Genomic DNA, 18,631 nt, shown 5'->3' on the forward strand with positions numbered 1-18,631 from the left:
GTTTTTCAAAGCTCACATCCCTGTCTTGTTGAGAGATGGTGCTCACTAGCGCCAGTGAGGGTGGTCCTTGTATAGGTGTGTCTGCCGCCCTTTTCAATGCAAGGCAATGGTAACAATACAATACAGTTTCCCACAAGAAAGTGTAGTCTCAATGAGTGTTTTCTTTATCTAAAGCCCCTCCTTGTGTCAATTTAATTTATTGTGTTATTGGGAGACTCTAGAAATACATCAGTTTGCCTCACTGCCGGGGCACTATCTTGCGCTTGGTGAATGAAACTCACTCGACAGACTTCATGCCCATATAAGGGCTTCCTGTTTCCCTCTGTAGTCTCTGGCTCCAATCTGTACAACATGGCTGTGCCCAAACCACCAACCGCTGTTTCACAACGCTGTTCACAACGCTGTTCACAATGCTGTTCACAGGCCCGTTCACAGGCCCGCGGGTAGTCGGTGACGTCACAGGCACTGTGTGTTTTGGCCGGTCCATGACGACCTCTCTGCCTCTCTCTGCCCCCCTCTACCCCCCTCTCTGCCTCTCTCTGCCTCTCTCTGCCTCTCTCTGCCCCCCTCTGCCCCCCTCTGCCCCCCCTCTGCCTCCCTCTGCCCCTCTCTGCCCCTCTCTGCCCCTCTCTGCCCCTCTCTGCCCCTCTCTGCCCCTCTCTGCCCCCCTCTGCCCCCCTCTGCACCCCTCTGCCCCTCTCTGCCCCTCTCTGCCCCTCTCTGCCCCCTCTCTCAGGGGGAGCGGCTGAGCCACGCGGTGGGCTGTGCGTTCGCCGCCTGCCTGGAGAGGAAGCAGAAGCGGGAGAAGGAGTGCGGGGTCACGGCCACCTTCGACGCCAACCGCACCACCTTCACCCGCGAGGGCTCCTTCCGCGTCACCACGGCGACCGAGCAGGCCGAACGCGAGGAGGTCATGCGGCAGATCCAGGAGGCCAAGAAAGGTGGGTGGGGGTCGCGCGATCGTCGCCCGGGAAACGAGACGAGGGGCAGCCAATAGGAAGGCACTGCTGTTTACATGACGTTTCTTTGGCAGATGCTTTTATCCAACGCCCGGTACTGTAAGTGGATACCGTAGGTCATTGGAACAACTACAGAACACAGGTCAGATAAGGTATAATAACCACGTAAAGGATCAGTTACACATTGCCAAGAATATCAAGTATAGTTTACTTGGTCAATATAGGTTAAGTTAGTAAAGTTGAGGCAAGATGCTTGGACAGATAAGGAAGGAGTTAACCGAATATAGACTGCTCTAGGCCCCCTGTTTCTGGAAAGAGCCATGTTCTGCCTGACATATTTGTGGCTGGTGAGATGTTGATGTCTCTCTGTTAGTCAGGCACCCACAGTCTGCCTGCCCAGGCACCATATTCCTCTCAGTGGCCTGTGTTTTCGCTTGTAATTGTTGGTGAGAGTTGAGGGCCAGTGCGTCGGGGCTGAATCCCTGCCAGTGTTGATCTCGGCCCTGCGCGAGCCTCACAGCCGGACTGTGGAGAGAAATGAGAATGCGGAGTGTAACGGGTAGAAACCTGACTTCCTGGCTTCATGCTGTTTTCTTCCTCTTCTCTCTCTCTCTCTCTCTCTCTCTCACTCTCTCACTCTCTCACTCTCTCGCTCTCTCTCTCCCTCTCGCTCTCTCGCTCTCTCGCTCTCTCTCTCCCTCTCGCTCTCTCGCTCTCTCTCTCTCTCTCGCTCCCTCTCGCTCTCTCGCTCTCTCTCTCCCTCTGTCTCTGTCTCTCTCTCAAAATTACCAATGTATATATATTTGTTTTTGTATTATAAAAAATAAAGTTGAGGGAGGTGCCGGGAATAAAAAAAAAGAAAAAAAGAACCCTGACTTCCTGTCCGTGCCGTGCGCGTGTCTGATGCGGGGACCGTTCCTTCCTCCCGCAGCGGAGACGGAGGCCAAGGTCCCCGCCCCTGTGAGTGCCGCAGCCCCGCCCGCGGCCAACCCCGCCGCCCTGCCCCCGGGCCCCGCCTCGCCCTCCTCGTCCCCTCCGCTGGGCCCGCCCGCCCAGGACAGCAACCCGCACGCCATCCCGCGCCGCCACGCCACCGTGGAGGCCCTCGCGCGGCAGGGCTCCTTCCGGGGCTTTCCGGCCCTCAGCCAGAAGACGTCCCCCTTCAAGAGGCAGCTGTCCCTGCGCATGAACGAACTGCCCTCCACCGTGCAGCGTAAGACCGACTTCCCCATCAAAAACGCGGGTGAGCTCGCCCACGGGACACACTGACTGACTGACTGACTCTGTGAGTGACTTTGAGTCTGTGAGTGAGTCTGGGTCTGTGAGTGACTGACTGACTGACTTACTGACTGACTCTGTGAGTGACTTTGAGTCTGAGTGAGTCTGGGTCTGTGAGTGACTGACTGACTGACTCTGTGAGTGACTTTGAGTCTGTGAGTGAGTCTGGGTCTGTGAGTGACTGACTGACTGACTGACTGACTCTGTGAGTGACTTTGAGTCTGTGAGTGAGTCTGGGTCTGTGAGTGAGTGAGTGACTGACTGACTCTGTGAGTGACTTTGAGTCTGTGAGTGAGTCTGGGTCTATGAGTGACTGACTGACTGACTTACTGACTGACTCTGTGAGTGACTTTGAGTCTGTGAGTGAGTCTGGGTCTGTGAGTGACTGAGTGACTGACTGACTCTGTGAGTGACTTTGAGTCTGTGAGTGAGTCTGGGTTTGTGAGTGACTGACTGACTGACTGACTCTGTGAGTGACTTTGAGTCTGTGAGTGAGTCTGGGTCTGTGAGTGACTGACTGACTGACTCACTCTGAGTGACTGATTTGGTGACTGACTGACTGACTGACTGACTGACTCTGTGAGTGACTTTGAGTCTGTGAGTGAGTCTGGGTCTGTGAGTGACTGACTGACTGACTGACTCTGTGAGTGACTGATTTGGTGACTGACTGACTGACTGACTCTGTGAGTGACTTTGAGTCTGTGAGTGAGTCTGGGTCTGTGAGTGACTGACTGACTGACTGACTCACTCTGAGTGACTGATTTGGTGACTGACTGACTCTGTGAGTGACTTTGAGTCTGTGAGTGAGTGAGCGAGCAAGTGATTCGGTAAGTTAGTTACAGTCCGAGGTCCATGCCGCGTTTCACATTTAAAAAATCACCGTTAGCAGCGTCTCTGGAGTCTCTGGAGTCTCTGGAGCTCAGAGCACAGCCCCTCTGCAGAGCGGTTCCTCCTGTGCAGAAGATGTAGTGGTGAGGGGCCTCTTCAGCGTGACTCCGCAGCGGGCTGTAAATATGAAAGGCCTTCTGCGGGAGGGGAGAATACCGCAGGAAGAGCCTCGAGTCCCCCGGCTCCGTCTGAGAGGAGCCGTAAATCTAGAAAGGCCTTTATTTAACCGGGGAGAAGATGCCGGAAAGATGTGCAATAAAAAGAACACGAGGTCCTCGTACTCCGGGAGAATGAAAAGCAGGCTCCTTGCTGTCCGCACACGGCAGCAGAACGGGCCTCCTCAGGCTAACGCCGGCGTTCGGCGTTCTGACTGCCAGAGGATTTTGGGCAGGCAGTTTGAATGATTCACGACGCGACCAGGAGCTCAGAGACTTTGCGTTCGGATCCTCGGGTCTGTTGTGGTGTTAATTACATTTTTTCCGCTCATCTCTGGCTCCTCTCTGTCCCGCATTCACTCTCCGTTTGGTTTTCTCTTCATCTTGGAAATTTCATTGGAATTTTAATTAAGCAAATGGAGTGAACTAACGTCAACTCTCCCTCCCGCTCTCCCCCCTCTCCCTCCCTCCCTCTCTCTCTCTGTCCCTTTCTCTCCCTTCCTCCCCCCTCTCTCTTTCTCTCCTCCCCTCCCCTCTCTCTCTCCCTTCCCCTCTCCCTCCCTCCTCCCCCGTCTCTCCCTCCCTCCCTCCCCCCTCTCTCTCCCCCTCTCTCCCTTCCTCCCTCCCTCCTCCCCCCCTCCTCCCCCTCTCTCTCCCCCCTCTCTCCCTCTCCCCTTCTCTCTCCCCCTCTCCCCCCCCTCCCTCCCCCTCCCTCCCTCCCCCCCTCTCCCCCTCTCCCTCCCTCTCTCTCTGTCCCTTTCTCTCCCTTCCTCCCCCCTCTCTCTTTCTCTCCCCCCTCTCTCTCCCTCCCCCTCTCCCTCCCCTTCTCTCCCCCTCTCCCTCCCCCTCTCTCTCTCCCCCTCTCTCTCTCTCTCAGTGGCGGAGGCGGAGGTGGAGATGGAGGGTGAGGGTGAGGGGGACAGTATCAGCGCTCTGTGCTCCCAGATCACCACGGCGTTCAGCGGCCCCGCGGAGGACCCCTTCTCTTCCGCCCCCATGCCCAGACCCGCCTCGTCCCCCCAGTCACCCGCTGCTCCAGGTACCCAACGCCCCCCATATGCCCCTGTGCGTGTGCGTGTGCGTGTGTATGTGTGTATGTGTGTGCGCGTATGTGTGGGTGTGTGTGTGTGTGTGTGTGTGTGTGTGTGTGTGTGTGTGTGTGTGTTTGGGTGTGTATGTGTGTGTTTGTGCGTGTGTGTGTGTGTGCGTGTGCATGTGTATGTGTTGTGTATGCGTGCGTGTGCAGGAGATCTTGTATCTGTGTGTGTTTCTGTGTTCAGTCAACTGCACCAGTCCAGCCATTGTACACAATAGACGCCCAACAGCTAAACAGCTAGTCACTGTTCCTACCTGTAAGTACTTGGGAAGCATGAAGTCGGGAAACTGCACAATGGATGATGAGATCCAACCGCCTCAAAGCCTCAGCATCTCTAAGCAACAACAACAGCAACCTCCACCTCCACACCAAAATACTTGTTTACTGGGCAGTTTGCATGTTACTGTATGGATGCAAGGTATGAACCATCTACAGCCACCATCTCAGAAGCCTGGAGGCCTTCCATATAAGATGCCTTCAAAAGATCCGGCATACACAACATTGCATAGCAAAGCGTACAAGCCTACCCCCCTCAACATCACATTCACACATTACATTACATGTTGTTTAGCTGATGCTTTTATCCAAAGTAACTTACAGTTGATTAGACTAAGCAGGAGACGATCCCCCCTGGAGCAATGTGGGTGTGTGTGAAATCTTGTTGTCTGTGTGTGTGCGCCTTAATGTTTATTTTATGTGTTCATATAACCTGTCTGGAGAGACGCATTATGTTAAACGCATGTGTTTAATGTGTCTGTCTGCACTATTTACTGGCATGTTTCAGCATGTGCTTCTACTTCTGTGTGTGCGCGCGCATCTGTGTACGTATGTGTATGTGTGTATGCGTATACATATTTGTGTGTACGTACGTGTGTGTGTCTGCGCGCGTGAGTGTGAGTGTGTGAGTGTGTGAGTGTGTGAGTGTGTGAGTGAGTGAGTGTGTGAGTGTGTGAGTGTGTGAGTGTGTGAGTGAGTGAGTGAGTGAGTGAGTGAGTGAGTGAGTGAGTGAGTGAGTGAGTGAGTGAGTGAGTGAGTGAGTGAGTGAGTGAGTGAGTGAGTGAGTGTGTGAGTGAGTGCAGCCTCTCGCATGCCTAACAGCAGCTGTCTCTAACCCCTGTGTGCTGCTGTAGTGAACGGCTCGGCCGCTGGCTTCCCTCCTCCCGCTAACCCGCCAGCCGCCGCCCCCCCAGCGCTGCCCCCCCCACTGCCCGCCCGCGACACTAACCCCTGGGCCAAACCGCACGGCCCCGCCCACGCCCACGCAGGTAAGCGGCTGACCGGGGCGCGGCCTCTTCTGATTGGTCGAGAGAGCGCTAATAACATTAGCGTTAGCATGGCTTTTCCACACCAGCATCACCACCAGCGAGTGGCCATGGCCCTTATTAAAATATATTTTCACAATATTTATTGTCATTGTAATGTTACATTTTGATGCCTGGTGAGTATTAACAAATGTATCTTAGACTTTTTCTTTTGGTCAACCAAATGATAGTGGCCGAAAACGCATATTGGATGTTTGTTTCAGATCTAAATGCGTGCTTTTATATGCGATTGTACCGTCTCGGGTTTGTTGGCGTTTCAGTATTTTTGACCCCTTTGTCTCATCTCCTAGGAGACTGGACCAGCCCCACCCCTGCAGCTGTTGCCCCTCCTATTCCCATCACAACTGCCCCGGTTGCCCCCGTGGCCCAGGTTGCCCCGCCCTCTCACAGACGCACCCCATCGGAGGCGGACCGCTGGCTGGAGGAGGTGTCGAAATCCGTGAGGGCCCCGCAACCGGCCCCCACCGCGCCGCCCCCCCCGGCACCCGCCCCGGCCTTCCCCACCCCCGTCCCCGTGGCCCCCGTAGCCCCCGTGGCCTACCTGCCCCCCATGCCCCCGCGCCAGCCCCCCTACCAGCCCCCGGCCCCGGCCTCCTACCCCATGTCTAACGGCCTGCCGTACGCCCCCCCCAGCGTGCCGGTCGTGGGCATCACCCCCTCCCAGATGGTCGCCAACGTCTTCGGCTCGGCCGCGCCCCCGGCCCCGCCCCCGCCCCAGACGTACGCGCCCCAGACGTACCCCGTCCCCCACATCCCGTACCCGCAGTACGACGGCCGCCCCCCGGCCTGCGCCCCCTTCGGGAAGCCGCCCCACGCCCCCGCCCCCGCCCCGGTCCCCTTCGCCCCGCCGCCCAACGGGAACGCCGCCTTCAACGGGGCGGAGAGCTGGGGGCCCGCCCCCCTGCCCCCGCCGTCCTCCCCCGCGGCCCCGCCCCAGCCCCCGCCCCCGGTGGACGCCTTCGAGGCGCAGTGGGCCGCCCTGGATACCCGGCCCCGCCAGCGCACCACCCCGTCCCCCACAAACCCCTTCTCCAGCGAGCTGCACAAAACCTTCGAGATCCAGCTCTAGAGTCCGAGCTGCGGCAAGTCACACGCGAGGGGAGGGTGGGAGGGGGGGAGGGAGGGGGGGAGTGGAGGGGTCGGGGGGAGGGAGGTTATAGAAGCAAGAACCCCCCCCCCCCTCCTTCTTCCCCATCCTGGACCTTACTGCCCCTGCCCCTGCCCCCCCCACCCCCTGCCCTGACCCCCTCACCCTCCGCTCTTTGCCCTTCTTTTCCACACTGAGGGAGTCGGAGCGCCACGCCCGTCGGACGGGAGCGGAAACGGACCCCCGGGGGGGGGGGGGGGGGCAGCCGCTGCTCTTCACCTGCATCCCCATACTCTTCATCCTAATGACGCAGCTCTGCCGGGAAGACGTCCCGGAGCTGAGCCTCTCCCCCGCGGCACTGCGGGAGCGTTGTGCTGGCTTTGCCCCCCTCATCTACCCACCCCCACGTAGCAGGCCTCGGGGGGGGCCTCCTGGCCCTGCTCCTGGCTCTGCTCAGCGCTCATACAACCTGCCCCCCCCCCCGCCCCCTCCTCCCCCTCCTTTTATTTGCGGAGGTTTGAACTTCTGGCCCGACTGTCAGATGGACTTGAGCACTGGAGAGCTGAGCTTCCAAAAGAGAGATTTTCACGAACCTCAGACTGAGAAGACGAAGAAGAAGAAGAATGAATGAGAATGCCAAAATCTTTATTTTTATGCATTTAGTATATTTTAAATAGCTGTGGAATTTAATTGAAGAGATGTAAATAATCTTGCCAAAGGTGCAGGCCTAGCGGTTATGAAAACGAGTGCGTATGTGCACACGCATGCATGCACATCCCTGCCTTTGTGGCGTGCATGCATACGTACATGCATGCATGCATGAATACGCGCGTGCACGCGTGCATGTTCGCGTACGTGCACGCGTGCATGCTCACGTTCATGTGCGTGTGCATGCCTGTGTACGTGCATGCATGCTTATGTACCTGTGCGCGTGCATGCTCACGCGCACATGCGTGCGCGCATGCCGTACTTGCACACAGAGATTAATTTCTAATAGATTTCTATTGTATGTACAGGTGGGACAGAGCGAAGGGACAGTTTCTTTGCTTTATAAACTTTGTTTTGTTCTGTTGTTGTCATCCAGTGATTGGATGTGAGTTTAAATGTAAATAAGTTCTTATTGCAGCAACAATCATGCGGACCCAGCGGGGGGGGTACCTGGGATCTAGTGGGAGTCTAGTGGCTTGTTGCCATGGCAGCTTCCCCCACCCAGTGCTCTCCTCTTCCTTTCTCTGATTTTTCTAGTTCTTAACATTAAACTGAAATTTCCCTCCCTGTCTGCTACACAAAGCGCAACTTTATTTCACTTTTCTGTTTTCTTTATTTTTCTTTTCTTTTTTTAAACTCTTGTCTTGAGTTTTGTACGGATATAAACACTATCAGCAGTTTCATCTCCCAGACAGTGATTTCTTGTTCATGTGCTTTATTTGTCGTCTTTCTCTGTCAGAAAAGTTGCTTTTACAGACGGATTTGCACAAGCGCTATGGCAACGCGACGGTCGGGCAATGTGGACCGGTTGGCCATAGAGGGAGAGTGTAGGCTTGGAAGACCGGGGAGTTCTGCCCGGTTCAGAGCGCATGTGGAGCCCTGCTGAACAGTACACACGCGGGTTCACCGTCCGCAGTCTCCCCTGTCCTCCGGTCGTGTCATACCTGTGAATCTAATTGTTTCTGTTTTTGTTTTGTTTTCTTTTCCACCGTTCATTTTACGTTGAAACAAATCAAAGCAAAAAGATTGAATAAAATGATGCCGTCACTGTCATTTTTGTAGTTATATCGTCAGCGTTCTTCGATGGTTGATCCTTGTTGCGATATTTATAACGCTTTGGACTGTGCTTAATGAGGAAGCGTGGTGGACATTACTGTGATCAGCCCCGGCGGTTCCGTTTCAACCGCCTGCCGTGGAAGGAGAAGAGGTTGTCACAACAACCGTCTACGGAAGGAAAAACAGCTCCAGTCGGGCTCATCTGACAATCCAATTCAACACCCACAAACGGACTGATGTGACAAATCTTCACGAAACGGAAAAATAAAACTCTTGTTGCACAGAAATGATGTTTTGCTGTATTTCCAGAATTACCTTTTAAGTTTAATGTTCTGACTACAAAATAATTAAATGCCTTCATTTGCTCTTGAATGTTGACGAATTATTTCAGATTTATTTTTAATGGTCTTCAGGTTGACTGCTATTTTTTTTTCCACTCGTCTTTGACGAAAAATGGGGGAGGGGGGGGAGGTTTTAATTGCGGCTCAATCCTCTCATGTGAAAGGAATTTACTAATCACTGCCCAACTAAGGCATGAAAGTGAAAATTAAGAGTGGTTTCAGCGTGGGGAATTAATATAATCAGTGCTCAAAATGGGCCGTGGAAACTCCTTTTGCACCACACAACACAAATGTGCTAGAAATCTCTACAGACATGAAATGCAAAAGGTTTGGTTCTGTTAACGCAATGCTAAAATGCATACAAGATATCGTTCGGTACTAGTAAAGACTAACGTAGAGAATTCAGCAATATAAACAGGAAGACTACCATGCAAGTTCTACCGTTTTAAAATGTGACTACGAGCTGGGTGGCGCTGTCCCGAATGCGGCGTGCTGATCGCTTAAAAGCCGGAAGTGCAGCGCGGTGCCGCCTCAGCGAGAGCGTGCGCTTTGCAGGGCACGTTTGAACCCGTGTGGACTCTGGGGTACAGAGGTATGTAGTTATTTAGCGAGAGAACTAAACGAAATGTGCTGCTACGTTCAGAGTTGTCCAAGGGCAGGACATTAGATTTGTCAGAAGCTGGCTAATTTTGTGGGTTCCTAAACGCTGTCCTTCGCCATTTGCTATTCGACATCAAGCTAGCAAGCTAACACCCCGATGAGCAATGCCAGACGTCAGTCTCATGGCAAAACGCAGAAAAATAGCGTTAAATTACCAAATTATTTATACAGCAGACACAATGTAGACCTCTCATAAAATGTGACATTTTTTTCCTGGATATAACACAAGGCAGCGTGCGTTTCCAATGTATTTGAATAATTGGCTTGCTAGCTGGTAGTAATGATGTGCAGGCTACCCGTAAGGAAGCTAGCTGCGATGACCTAACGGTTACTTATAACAATAAGTTGTCTTGTTGTAACCAAATCAATTGATTCACCGTATGTTATACGTTGTGAACGAGAGCAAACATTGATTCCGCTGTGGATGCCCTTAATCCCACCGTAACAACACTAACGTTACACACCTTCTTTTCCCGATGAGCTCACCGAACAGCTGTTAAGTCGTTGGACTACATTCCGTGTTTTGTGCCACCGTAATGGGGAAACGATAATGGGTTCACCGTGATAGGCGAACAGCAGTGTGTGATGGCTAGCTCGTTACTTAATGAGGAGTGCAATTTTAGCCAATGTTAGTCAACAATTGTACTTCGTTTTAAAATTGTGATTGCACAGCGTCTATTTCAAGTTGAGGCTTCTGCTACATTTGGTGGCAGTCTCCAGTTCGGACCTAGTGCGTTGTTGTGGTCCGTACCAAACGTTAAACAGCCCTGCACGAGAGTCGTTTTTTATTCGTGAAAAAAAACAAAACAGGCGAGGTATCTCGAGTGTCAATTTTGTTTTGTTTTGGAAACGGGCCACTAAATCGCGCTCAGCCAGTGAAGAAATCAATTCCTCCTGGAACTGCTGCAATTCCTAGCTGGAACTCGATTGTTTTCATCTAATGGTTACCGTCCATGGTAAATGTAATCCAAATCAAATAAACTAAATTGAATTGTATTATTTCTGAAATGTAGTGCTCAGACTGAAATTAAGGTATTGAAGGCCACATGGCAACCTAAAATTAGATTAACACGTTTAATATGGATACCATTTTCTTTATGAAATGTTAACGTACAACGGCTGGTTAGTGTCAGTGCACTCCTATATAGCTGACATACACGCTCTGTATCCCATGCCAAACCTAATAGGTGTCCAATCAATGCCACATTATTGATTGTGAGTAAATGGTGGCTCCCTGCTTGTACCCACAGGTAGGGAGAGCCAGTCCTTCAGCATGGGAGAAGTGTTGTGAGGAGGATTTCGTCTCCCAGGGCCGCTTCTCAATCCGGATTGGTCAGCTCGGAAGAAGCGAAGTGACATCATTGGCCTATTTTTGTCCCCATTGCAACTCCACCCCCCCCAAAACGGCATCTTTTGTTTTATTTCTGCTATTTGTAGTTGCAACTGAAGAGTGGTACATTACCAGAGAAAACAAAAATACTGTGTTCATATTGCATGCTGGTTGCATGATACAAGTGCAATATACACACAAGTTTGTGTGACTCACCCCCCCCCCCCCCTATGGGGGTTTTGGAGGCCTGCTCCTGACTGTACCCTGGTGTTAATTGTTCCCCCCCTCCCCCTGAACTGACCCCCCTCTTCAGTCTGATGTCAAAATGTCCCGACAGAGTACTGTCACCGCAGCCTTGGCAACCGTTCTGGGCGCCGCGGTGGGAGGGCTGTTGCTATGGCGAGCCGTGAGGGCCCAGCGGAAGCTCCTCGAGCTCGCCCGCGGCGAACCCAAACCCAAACCCAAACCCAAACCGCTCCAGGCCGACCCGCCTCAGCCGAGCCCGGCAGGGGCCGTCGAAACCGAAACAGAAACGGAAACGGAAGCCGAGGCCGTCCAGCCACCGACCTCCCAGTTGCCCCTGACGACGCCGACGACCCCCCCTACGCCGGTCACCCCCCCACAGCCGGTGCCCCCCGTGGAGCAGCTGCTGCAGGCCCGGCCGGCCGTGGTGAGCTCCGAGGAGGACTGGGAGCGGCTGTGGCCCTCCCTGGAGGAGGAGCTGGCCGTCTACCCCGTCCTGGGCCTGGACTGTGAATGGGTAAAGGCCCCGTATGTAAGAGGCTTTCCTGAGACCCGGAGAATCCACCCCTGCGCCTCCTGGTTCTGCCCTCAGCTCACACCTCTCTCCCTTTCTCCCTCTCCCCCCCCCCCCCCCCCCCTCTCTCTCCCCCTCCCCCTCCCCCTCTCCCTCCCTCTCTCCCTCCCTCTCTCCCCTCTCTCTCCCCCCTCTCTCCCCCCTCTCTCCCCTCTCTCTCCCCTCTCTCTCCCCTCTCTCTCCCCCCTCCCCCCTCTCTCTCCCTCCCCCTCTCTCTCCAGGTGTCAGTGAAGGGGAAGGCCGGCTCCGTGTCCCTGCTCCAGATGGCCTCGTACACGGGCCTGTGCGCCCTGGTGCGCCTGCCCCGGTTCCGGGTGTCCGGGCGGCCCCTGCCCGACTCCCTGCTGGGCGTGCTGCGTGACCCGCGCGTGCTGAAGGTGGGCGTGGGCTGCTACGAGGACGGCAAGCGCCTCACCCGCGACTACGGCCTGGCGCTGGGCTGCACCGTCGACCTGCGATACCTCGCCCTCCGCCAGAGGTGCGGCTGCCTCCTGACCGGCCCCGGCCCGGGCCCTGCTCTGGGCTTTACTGGCTTCTGAGCCTGTCTTTCAGACTGTGTCTGGTGAAGACCAGGGCCAAATATGTGATCGTTCTGGATTGAAATGCCTTTCTGTGCTCAATTGATCTTGTCATGTACAGTTGACAAGATCAGACGGCAGAGCTTGCACTTTGAGAGCATTTCATTGGTTCCAATACACCACAAGTCTGGTCTGGTGAACGGAAAACAATTGAAGGATAAATCATGGCTAAATGTAAAGCATCGGATTTATTTATTTATTTTATTTTTAAATCAGGTTCTTTGCTTATTTTTAGAAGCATAGGTCTACTACTGGTCTGGGTGGAAGCTGGCCCCGAGGCCTTTATCTGAATGTCGTGGTACTAAAATGGCTTAAATGTAGTGTTGGTTATCCGTAGTGCAGCTGACTTGTCTCACCCCCCTCCCTGGTCAGGCGAGCCGTGTTGAACAACGGTCTGAGTCTGAAGTCCTTGGCAGCGGATCTGCTCAACGTCCCTCTGGACAAGTCTCTGGAGCTGCGCTGTAGCGACTGGGAGGCGGATCGGCTGACTTCCGCACAGGTGCCCCCAACGAACCTCCCCAAACCTCCCACCACCCCAGCGTGCCGCTCTGTCCTCCCCCAACCTCCCACCACCCCAGCGTGCCGCTCTGTCCTCCCCCAACCTCCCACCACCCCAGCGTGCCGCTCTGTCCTCCCCCAACCTCCCACCACCCCAGCGTGCCGCTCTGTCCTCCCCATTACATTACATTAATGGCACTTGGCAGACGCTCTTATCCAGAGAGACAATCCTCCCCTGGAGCAATGCAGGGTTAAGGGCCTTGCTCAAGGGCCCAACGGCTGCGGATCTTATTGTGGCTACACTGGGGATCGAACCACTGGCCTTGCGGGTCCCAGTCCTGCACCTTAACCAGGCCGCCCAAACCTCCCCACACCTCCCATCCCTCTGAAAATGGGGCAGCCTGTCACCTCTCTCTCTCTCTCCCTCCCTCTCCCTCCCAGGTGAGCTACGCTGCCCGGGACGCCCAGGTGTCTGTCGCCATCTTCTTCCACCTCCTGGGCCTGAACTCCGTCCCCGCCCCGGCCCCCGACGGCCCCGACGCCGGGGCCCGGTTCTCGCTGCTGTCGTCCCGGTGCCAGGGGCTGGTGGACGTGCCCTTCCGCGGGCGAGGCCCGCTGGGCGAGGGGGACGGGCGGGTTCTGGACGGGGAGAGGAGACGCCGCAACCGGAAAACCGGGTCGGAGAGCTCCGGCTCCGGGGACCAGCAGGTGCCGGACCCCCGCAAGAACCGACGCAAGCCCCTCGGGTCCGGATATTCCGCCAGGTAACCGAGGGCGACCGGGAGAGCCTGGGGGGGGGGAGGACCTGCCGTTCCTGTCAGATTTACAGGTTTATGGAAAAGACTTCCATTCCAATACTGTCTGTGTGTCGTCTGTGTGTCGTCTGTGTGTCGTCTGTGTGTCGTCTGTGTGTCTGTCTGTGTGTCTGTCTGTGTGTCTGTCTGTGTGTCTGTCTGTGTGTCTGTCTGTGTGTCTGTCTGTGTGTCTGTCTGTGTGTCTGTCTGTGTGTCTGTCTGTGTGTCTGTCTGTGTGTCTGTCTGTGTGTCTGTCTGTGTGTCGTCTGTGTGTCGTCTGTGTGTCTGTTTCAGGAAGTCTCCGCTCTATGACAACTGCTTCCTCTATGCCCCGGACGGCCAGCCCCTCTGCACCTGTGACAAGAAAAAAGCCAAGTGGTACCTGGACAAGGACATTGGAGGTAGCAAGGCTTTCAGTTGCTGGGAACATTTCATGTCTGGCCTTTCTGGCCACAAAACACTTTTTACATAAATTGCTACATTGACTTATTTATTGAAATTATTGTGTACTATGAGGGTACTTCATACCCAGGGGTTCTTTGCGTAGCCTGGCTTCACAACACCACAACGAGGGTGGTTACCAACTTGCCAAATGAAGAAGGGCCTTAACTAAGGGCTGTGCGCGTTCCTGTAAAAGTGGCACGTGTATGCAGAAATGAGCCGATGGCTACTTGAGCAGAATTAAAATGGCCGCCTTCATCACGCTCAGACACTCCCTTCTTTCCTAGAGCTGCTTAGTGAGGACCCTTTCATTGTGAAGCTGAAGTTTGAGCCGTCAGGCCGGCCAGACTCCCAGCAGGACTACTACCTCACCGCCAAAGAGAACCTTTGTGTGGTGTGTGGCAAGACCGACTCGTACATCAGGTGTGTTGGCCATGGGAGAGGTGGGGATTCGGGGGGTGGGGGTGTCGGAGAAACCGTGCAGTGGTGGGCAACTACTGATCATGATCACGTTTGTAATTGTTGTTGTGGTAACCTTGGATATGTCACGCTGAGCTGCACAGTGCTTGTGTAGCAGAGGTCATCTTGCATCACATTACATTATAGTCATTTGGCAGATGCTGTTATCCAGAGCGATGTACAATAAAGGGCCAATCAGAACCAGGGATAAGTGCCCTGAAAACCCTAGAGGAAAGTACAGCTCCAAGTGCTGAAGTGCTCACATCAATTTAAAAACTTGAACCCTTGTAGAATATAATAATCAGATAATGAATTGGTGTCGAAGTGTCCCTGAGCAAGACGCCTAACCCGCAATTGCTCCCGACAAGCTGATTGGTGCAGTGCATGTCAGCTTATCGTCATTGGTGTGTGAGTGTGCGTGAATGGGTGAATGAGTGGCATCAATTGAACAGCTCTTTGGATAAAAGCGCTACATAAACGCAGTCCGTTTACCATAAACTGACCAAGAAGTGAGTCCTCAGCTCCTGACGATCTGATTGGTACCATGCAAGGCAGCCGATCGCTGTGAGTGTGTGAGTGTGTGAGTGTGTGAGTGTGTGAGTGTGTGAGTGTGTGAGTGTGTGAGTGTGTGAGTGTGTGAGTGTGTGAGTGTGTGAGTGTGTGAGTGTGTGAGTGTGTGAGTGTGTGAGTGTGCTCAATTGTAAAGCTCTTTAGATAAAAAGCACTATTAACTTGCCGTAAACGGACCGCGGTGCCAATCTAACCCCGCTCCTCTTCCCGAAGGAAGAACATCGTCCCTCACGAGTACCGGCGCCACTTCCCGGCGGAGATGAAGGACCACAACTCCCACGACATCCTGCTGCTGTGCACGGCCTGCCACGGGGCCTCCAACGTGCACGACGGGCAGCTGAAGCAGGCGCTGGCGGAGGAGCACGGCGCCCCCCTGGGGTGCGAGGAGGGAGTGCGCGTGCTGGAGGACTCGGACCGCCGCCGCGTCCGCTCCGCCGCCCGCGCGCTCGTCACCGCCGGCGACGGCCTCCCGCCGTCCCGCCGCCAGGAGCTCCGCAGCGTGGTGCGCTCCTTCTTCAGCGAGGAGGATGAGGAGGAGGATGAGGAGGAGGGGGAGGGGCGGGGGAGAGAGGGTGAGGAGCGCGAGGTCACCGCGGAGATGCTGGAGACGGCCGCCGGGCTGGAGACCAGGTGAGGAGGAGGAGGAGGAGGGAGGAATGTACACACCAGGGTTACCTTGCATTACGTTATTGGCGTTTGGCAGACGCTCTTATCCAGAGCGACGTACAGTTGATTAGACTAAGCAGGAGACAATCCTCCCCTGGAGCGATGCAGGGTTAAGGGCCTTGCTCAAGGGCCCAACGGCTGTGCGGATCTTATTGTGGCTACACTGGGATTAGAACCACCGACCTTGCGTGTCCCAGTCATTTACCTTAACCACTACAGGCTGCCCCAGGGTTCCCACTCGCCCTGGACATTTATAGACTAGCTTTGCAGTTGGGGAAAATGCCTGGAAAATGGGAATTGACTAAATGTCCTGGAAAATTGTGGGCTAGGCTATAAGTGTGTTTGTTTTCTCAGCTTTTCTCATTTTTGTTAGCCTTTAAGATTGCAACAGCAGCGCAATATACTTGTACTTGTATGTTGTCCACCACTGACTTGGATGGAAAATGTCCTTAAGGAGTGGGAACCCTGACCCATTCCCCGTTAATGTGAGACAAAAGGCATTACACTGATGATGCCCTCAGGGTGCGTTGAGTTTACAACGTGCGATGACTCTTGACACAAGTAAATGGAGAAACGGAGCTGACCGTGCCGTGTGTCCCTCAGGGTCTTCAACGAGAGCTACGTGCCCCACGGGCTGAAGGTGGTGCAGGTGTACTCCCAGCGGGGCCTCCGGGGCCTGATGGAGCTGGAGACGCGCTGGCGACAGCACTTCCTGTCCACCATGCGCCCGCGCCACCTGCACCCACTGTGGTCGGTCAACCACAACCACGCCAAGTTCCTGCGCAAGTACGGGGAGGACCTGCCCGTCCTGGTCACCTGACCCGGCCCCGTGCCTGCCCTGGAGAACGGGGAGGAGCGGGGACGTTTCTGCGCACTCCCGGCCCAAACCGGTCGGGCTAGGCCGTCTTCACCCTCCCCCGCTGGCTCTGCCCATGCGGTCACCATAGAGACACGACTAGGCCTGTCCGTCAAACCTGGAAGAAGGGGCAGAGTCTGAAACGCAAACCTTTCCTTTGCGGAGACGAGCGACCACGGTGGTTTCGGGACACAACTCTCAAAGCAACGATGCAGTACGATGGTGGAGGTTCAAACGCTGCTGCAAGTGCATACTTTTTAAAGAAAACGTGTATAAAAAAACAAAAAAAAAACAAACACAAGAAATTCCACTAATTTAATTGGATAAACTACATTTTAGAAAGTTTTTGCTCAAACCTGCTCTTAATTTTTTGTTTTCCTTTTCGAATATTAATAAACCTGCAGGTTTTGTAGCCTTAATATATTTTTCCATGTGTTCTGAAGCGTGAAAAAAATCAATACTTGCTTTTCAGAGCTATAATATGGTGTAATTTCATGCCCTTTTCATGCGGTGGGTGACCTCTATTTTGACCTGTAGTCTGCCTTTTGCGATGGGTCTGACGATGGGCCTAAAAGTGAGTTTTCTCGCTCGATTGATGACACGAGGGTCTACAGGTGACTTATCGCAGTCGGTTCGTGGCACCAGTGATCCCGTCTCTGGTTCCTATTGGACGGAAATGTTGAGCACAGTGGACAGGGGGGTCGCTGGGGGGTGACCCCTGGTCCCGTCTCGGCTCTCCAGTCAGGTCGGCACGGTAACCCGCGTTGCCTCGTTCCGGCAAGTCGATATCTTGCGACGGAACGGTCTCGCCAGAACGGTCCACTTCTATAAGAAACCCGGCTGCTAATCGATACACACTAATGCTTTGGACACTAAAAACTGCAGTGCCAACCTTTCCCTTTTTTTGTGTCTGTAACCTGAGACTGTGACTAGAGCTTACTTTGTAATTGAAAACCTGACCCAAGCACGCAGAACGCATCCCTTATGAGCTCTGAACTAGAAACTGGCATCTTTTTGGTTTTATGTACATTTGTCCAGATGTAACCCTCTCCAAAAGCTGCTTTGTTTCCTTAAATTGTAAATAAAATATTAAAGATCATATTTGTATACCTGGTGGTACAATCTGTGTTTTTGTGCTCCGTTTGAGTGCAGACTGTGTGCTTGTGTGTATGTTGTGTTCAGGTGGGGCTGGTTTTTCATATTAAAGGAGAATCCAGTTTTAAAGGAGAATAAAATTCATTTTAATTAAACTCCCTTTGCCACAATAAGAGAATAACACTCCAAACTTCCATTCACCATTTTTTTTTTTGTACAAAATCACAATTTAATAAATAGTCTGTAAAAAAAGTTAAAAAAGCTTTTCTCTTTACATGTCTTAATGAACTGCTTCTTTAGTTGGGCTTTTGTTAGAATGACACTTACAATCTGGTTCTGGTGAATTAAGGCCCCTTGATTTTGGCAACAGAACAATCGGTCTGTCTTGACATTTTTTTTAAAGATGAGAACAGTGTCCCACCTGTGCTCCAAGGTCACACGATTCTTTACAATTAAAAAAATAAATACATTACAACTGAATAAATTAAAATTAAAGGATAGGAATGGCTCAACATGCAGGAGTCTGGTCTCTGTGCTCAGGACTAACACCACAGCAGTTCTGTTCTTTACAGACTCTATTCCACAACTAATACTCCAGGATGTAACCCAGTTAATATCGGGAACCCTGATTGGTCAAGCAGCCGTGTCACATGACCTTAGTGAATAAGTTGCACGTGTCGGGGGGGAAAAATAACACTGTCGCTGGTTGGGCTTCGGTGCTCCGTGAATCCGCCCGCGTTCGATCGGGTCCCCGGTTGATGTTCCCGGGTTCTCCTTCCGTCCACCTCCAGAGTTTTGACACCGTGCCGTGCATAACGGATCTCGGCGATAATCACGGATAAGCGGGCGATAACGACGCGCACTTAAAATCCGAGCGTTTTGTTGTCAAGGCAGTGGGGAGATCGGCTGGTTTTGTTTCCCGAGCCGGCTGTCTCGGCGTTGTGGAAGTCTGTGTTTCTGTCCCAAGTCTGGAGGTG

The 18,631-nt window shown here is 53.6% G+C and overlaps 2 protein-coding genes across 7 annotated transcripts in view; both read left to right on the forward strand.

Moving 5' to 3' along the window:
* The window catches only part of numb (NUMB endocytic adaptor protein), a 53,878-nt gene extending 47,088 nt beyond the window's left edge, over nt 1-6,790 (forward strand). For 3 of the 5 annotated variants that reach the window (XM_061249579.1, XM_061249599.1, XM_061249587.1), the window contains 4 exons: nt 737-941; nt 1,891-2,202; nt 4,158-4,319; nt 5,989-6,790. In XM_061249579.1, the coding sequence (XP_061105563.1) occupies nt 737-941; nt 1,891-2,202; nt 4,158-4,319; nt 5,989-6,767 (1,458 nt within the window). In that variant the 3' untranslated portion in view covers nt 6,768-6,790. Of the gene's footprint in view, nt 1-736; nt 942-1,890; nt 2,203-4,157; nt 4,320-5,506; nt 5,642-5,958 lie in introns of all 5 variants that reach the window. The other 2 variants (XM_061249607.1, XM_061249594.1) reach the window with 2 other exon arrangements.
* A 2,347-nt stretch (nt 6,791-9,137) lies between these two features.
* Nucleotides 9,138-17,668, forward strand: exd2 (exonuclease 3'-5' domain containing 2). Of its 2 annotated transcripts, none has more exons than XM_061249561.1 (9): nt 9,138-9,482; nt 10,801-11,655; nt 11,919-12,175; nt 12,648-12,774; nt 13,215-13,537; nt 13,862-13,968; nt 14,296-14,431; nt 15,251-15,667; nt 16,307-17,668. In XM_061249561.1, the coding sequence occupies exons 2-9, from the start codon at nt 11,206-11,208 to the stop codon at nt 16,521-16,523; spliced, it is 2,034 nt and encodes a 677-aa protein (XP_061105545.1). In that variant the 5' UTR covers nt 9,138-9,482; nt 10,801-11,205; the 3' UTR covers nt 16,524-17,668. The 2 variants fall into 2 exon arrangements, with proteins under 2 accessions (XP_061105545.1, XP_061105552.1); XM_061249568.1 differs by having other exon boundaries at nt 10,801-11,640.
* The last annotated feature ends 963 nt before the right edge of the window (nt 17,669-18,631 follow it).

Source organism: Conger conger, chromosome 1 (genome assembly GCF_963514075.1).
Source record: "Conger conger chromosome 1, fConCon1.1, whole genome shotgun sequence".
Lineage (NCBI taxonomy): Eukaryota > Metazoa > Chordata > Actinopteri > Anguilliformes > Congridae > Conger > Conger conger.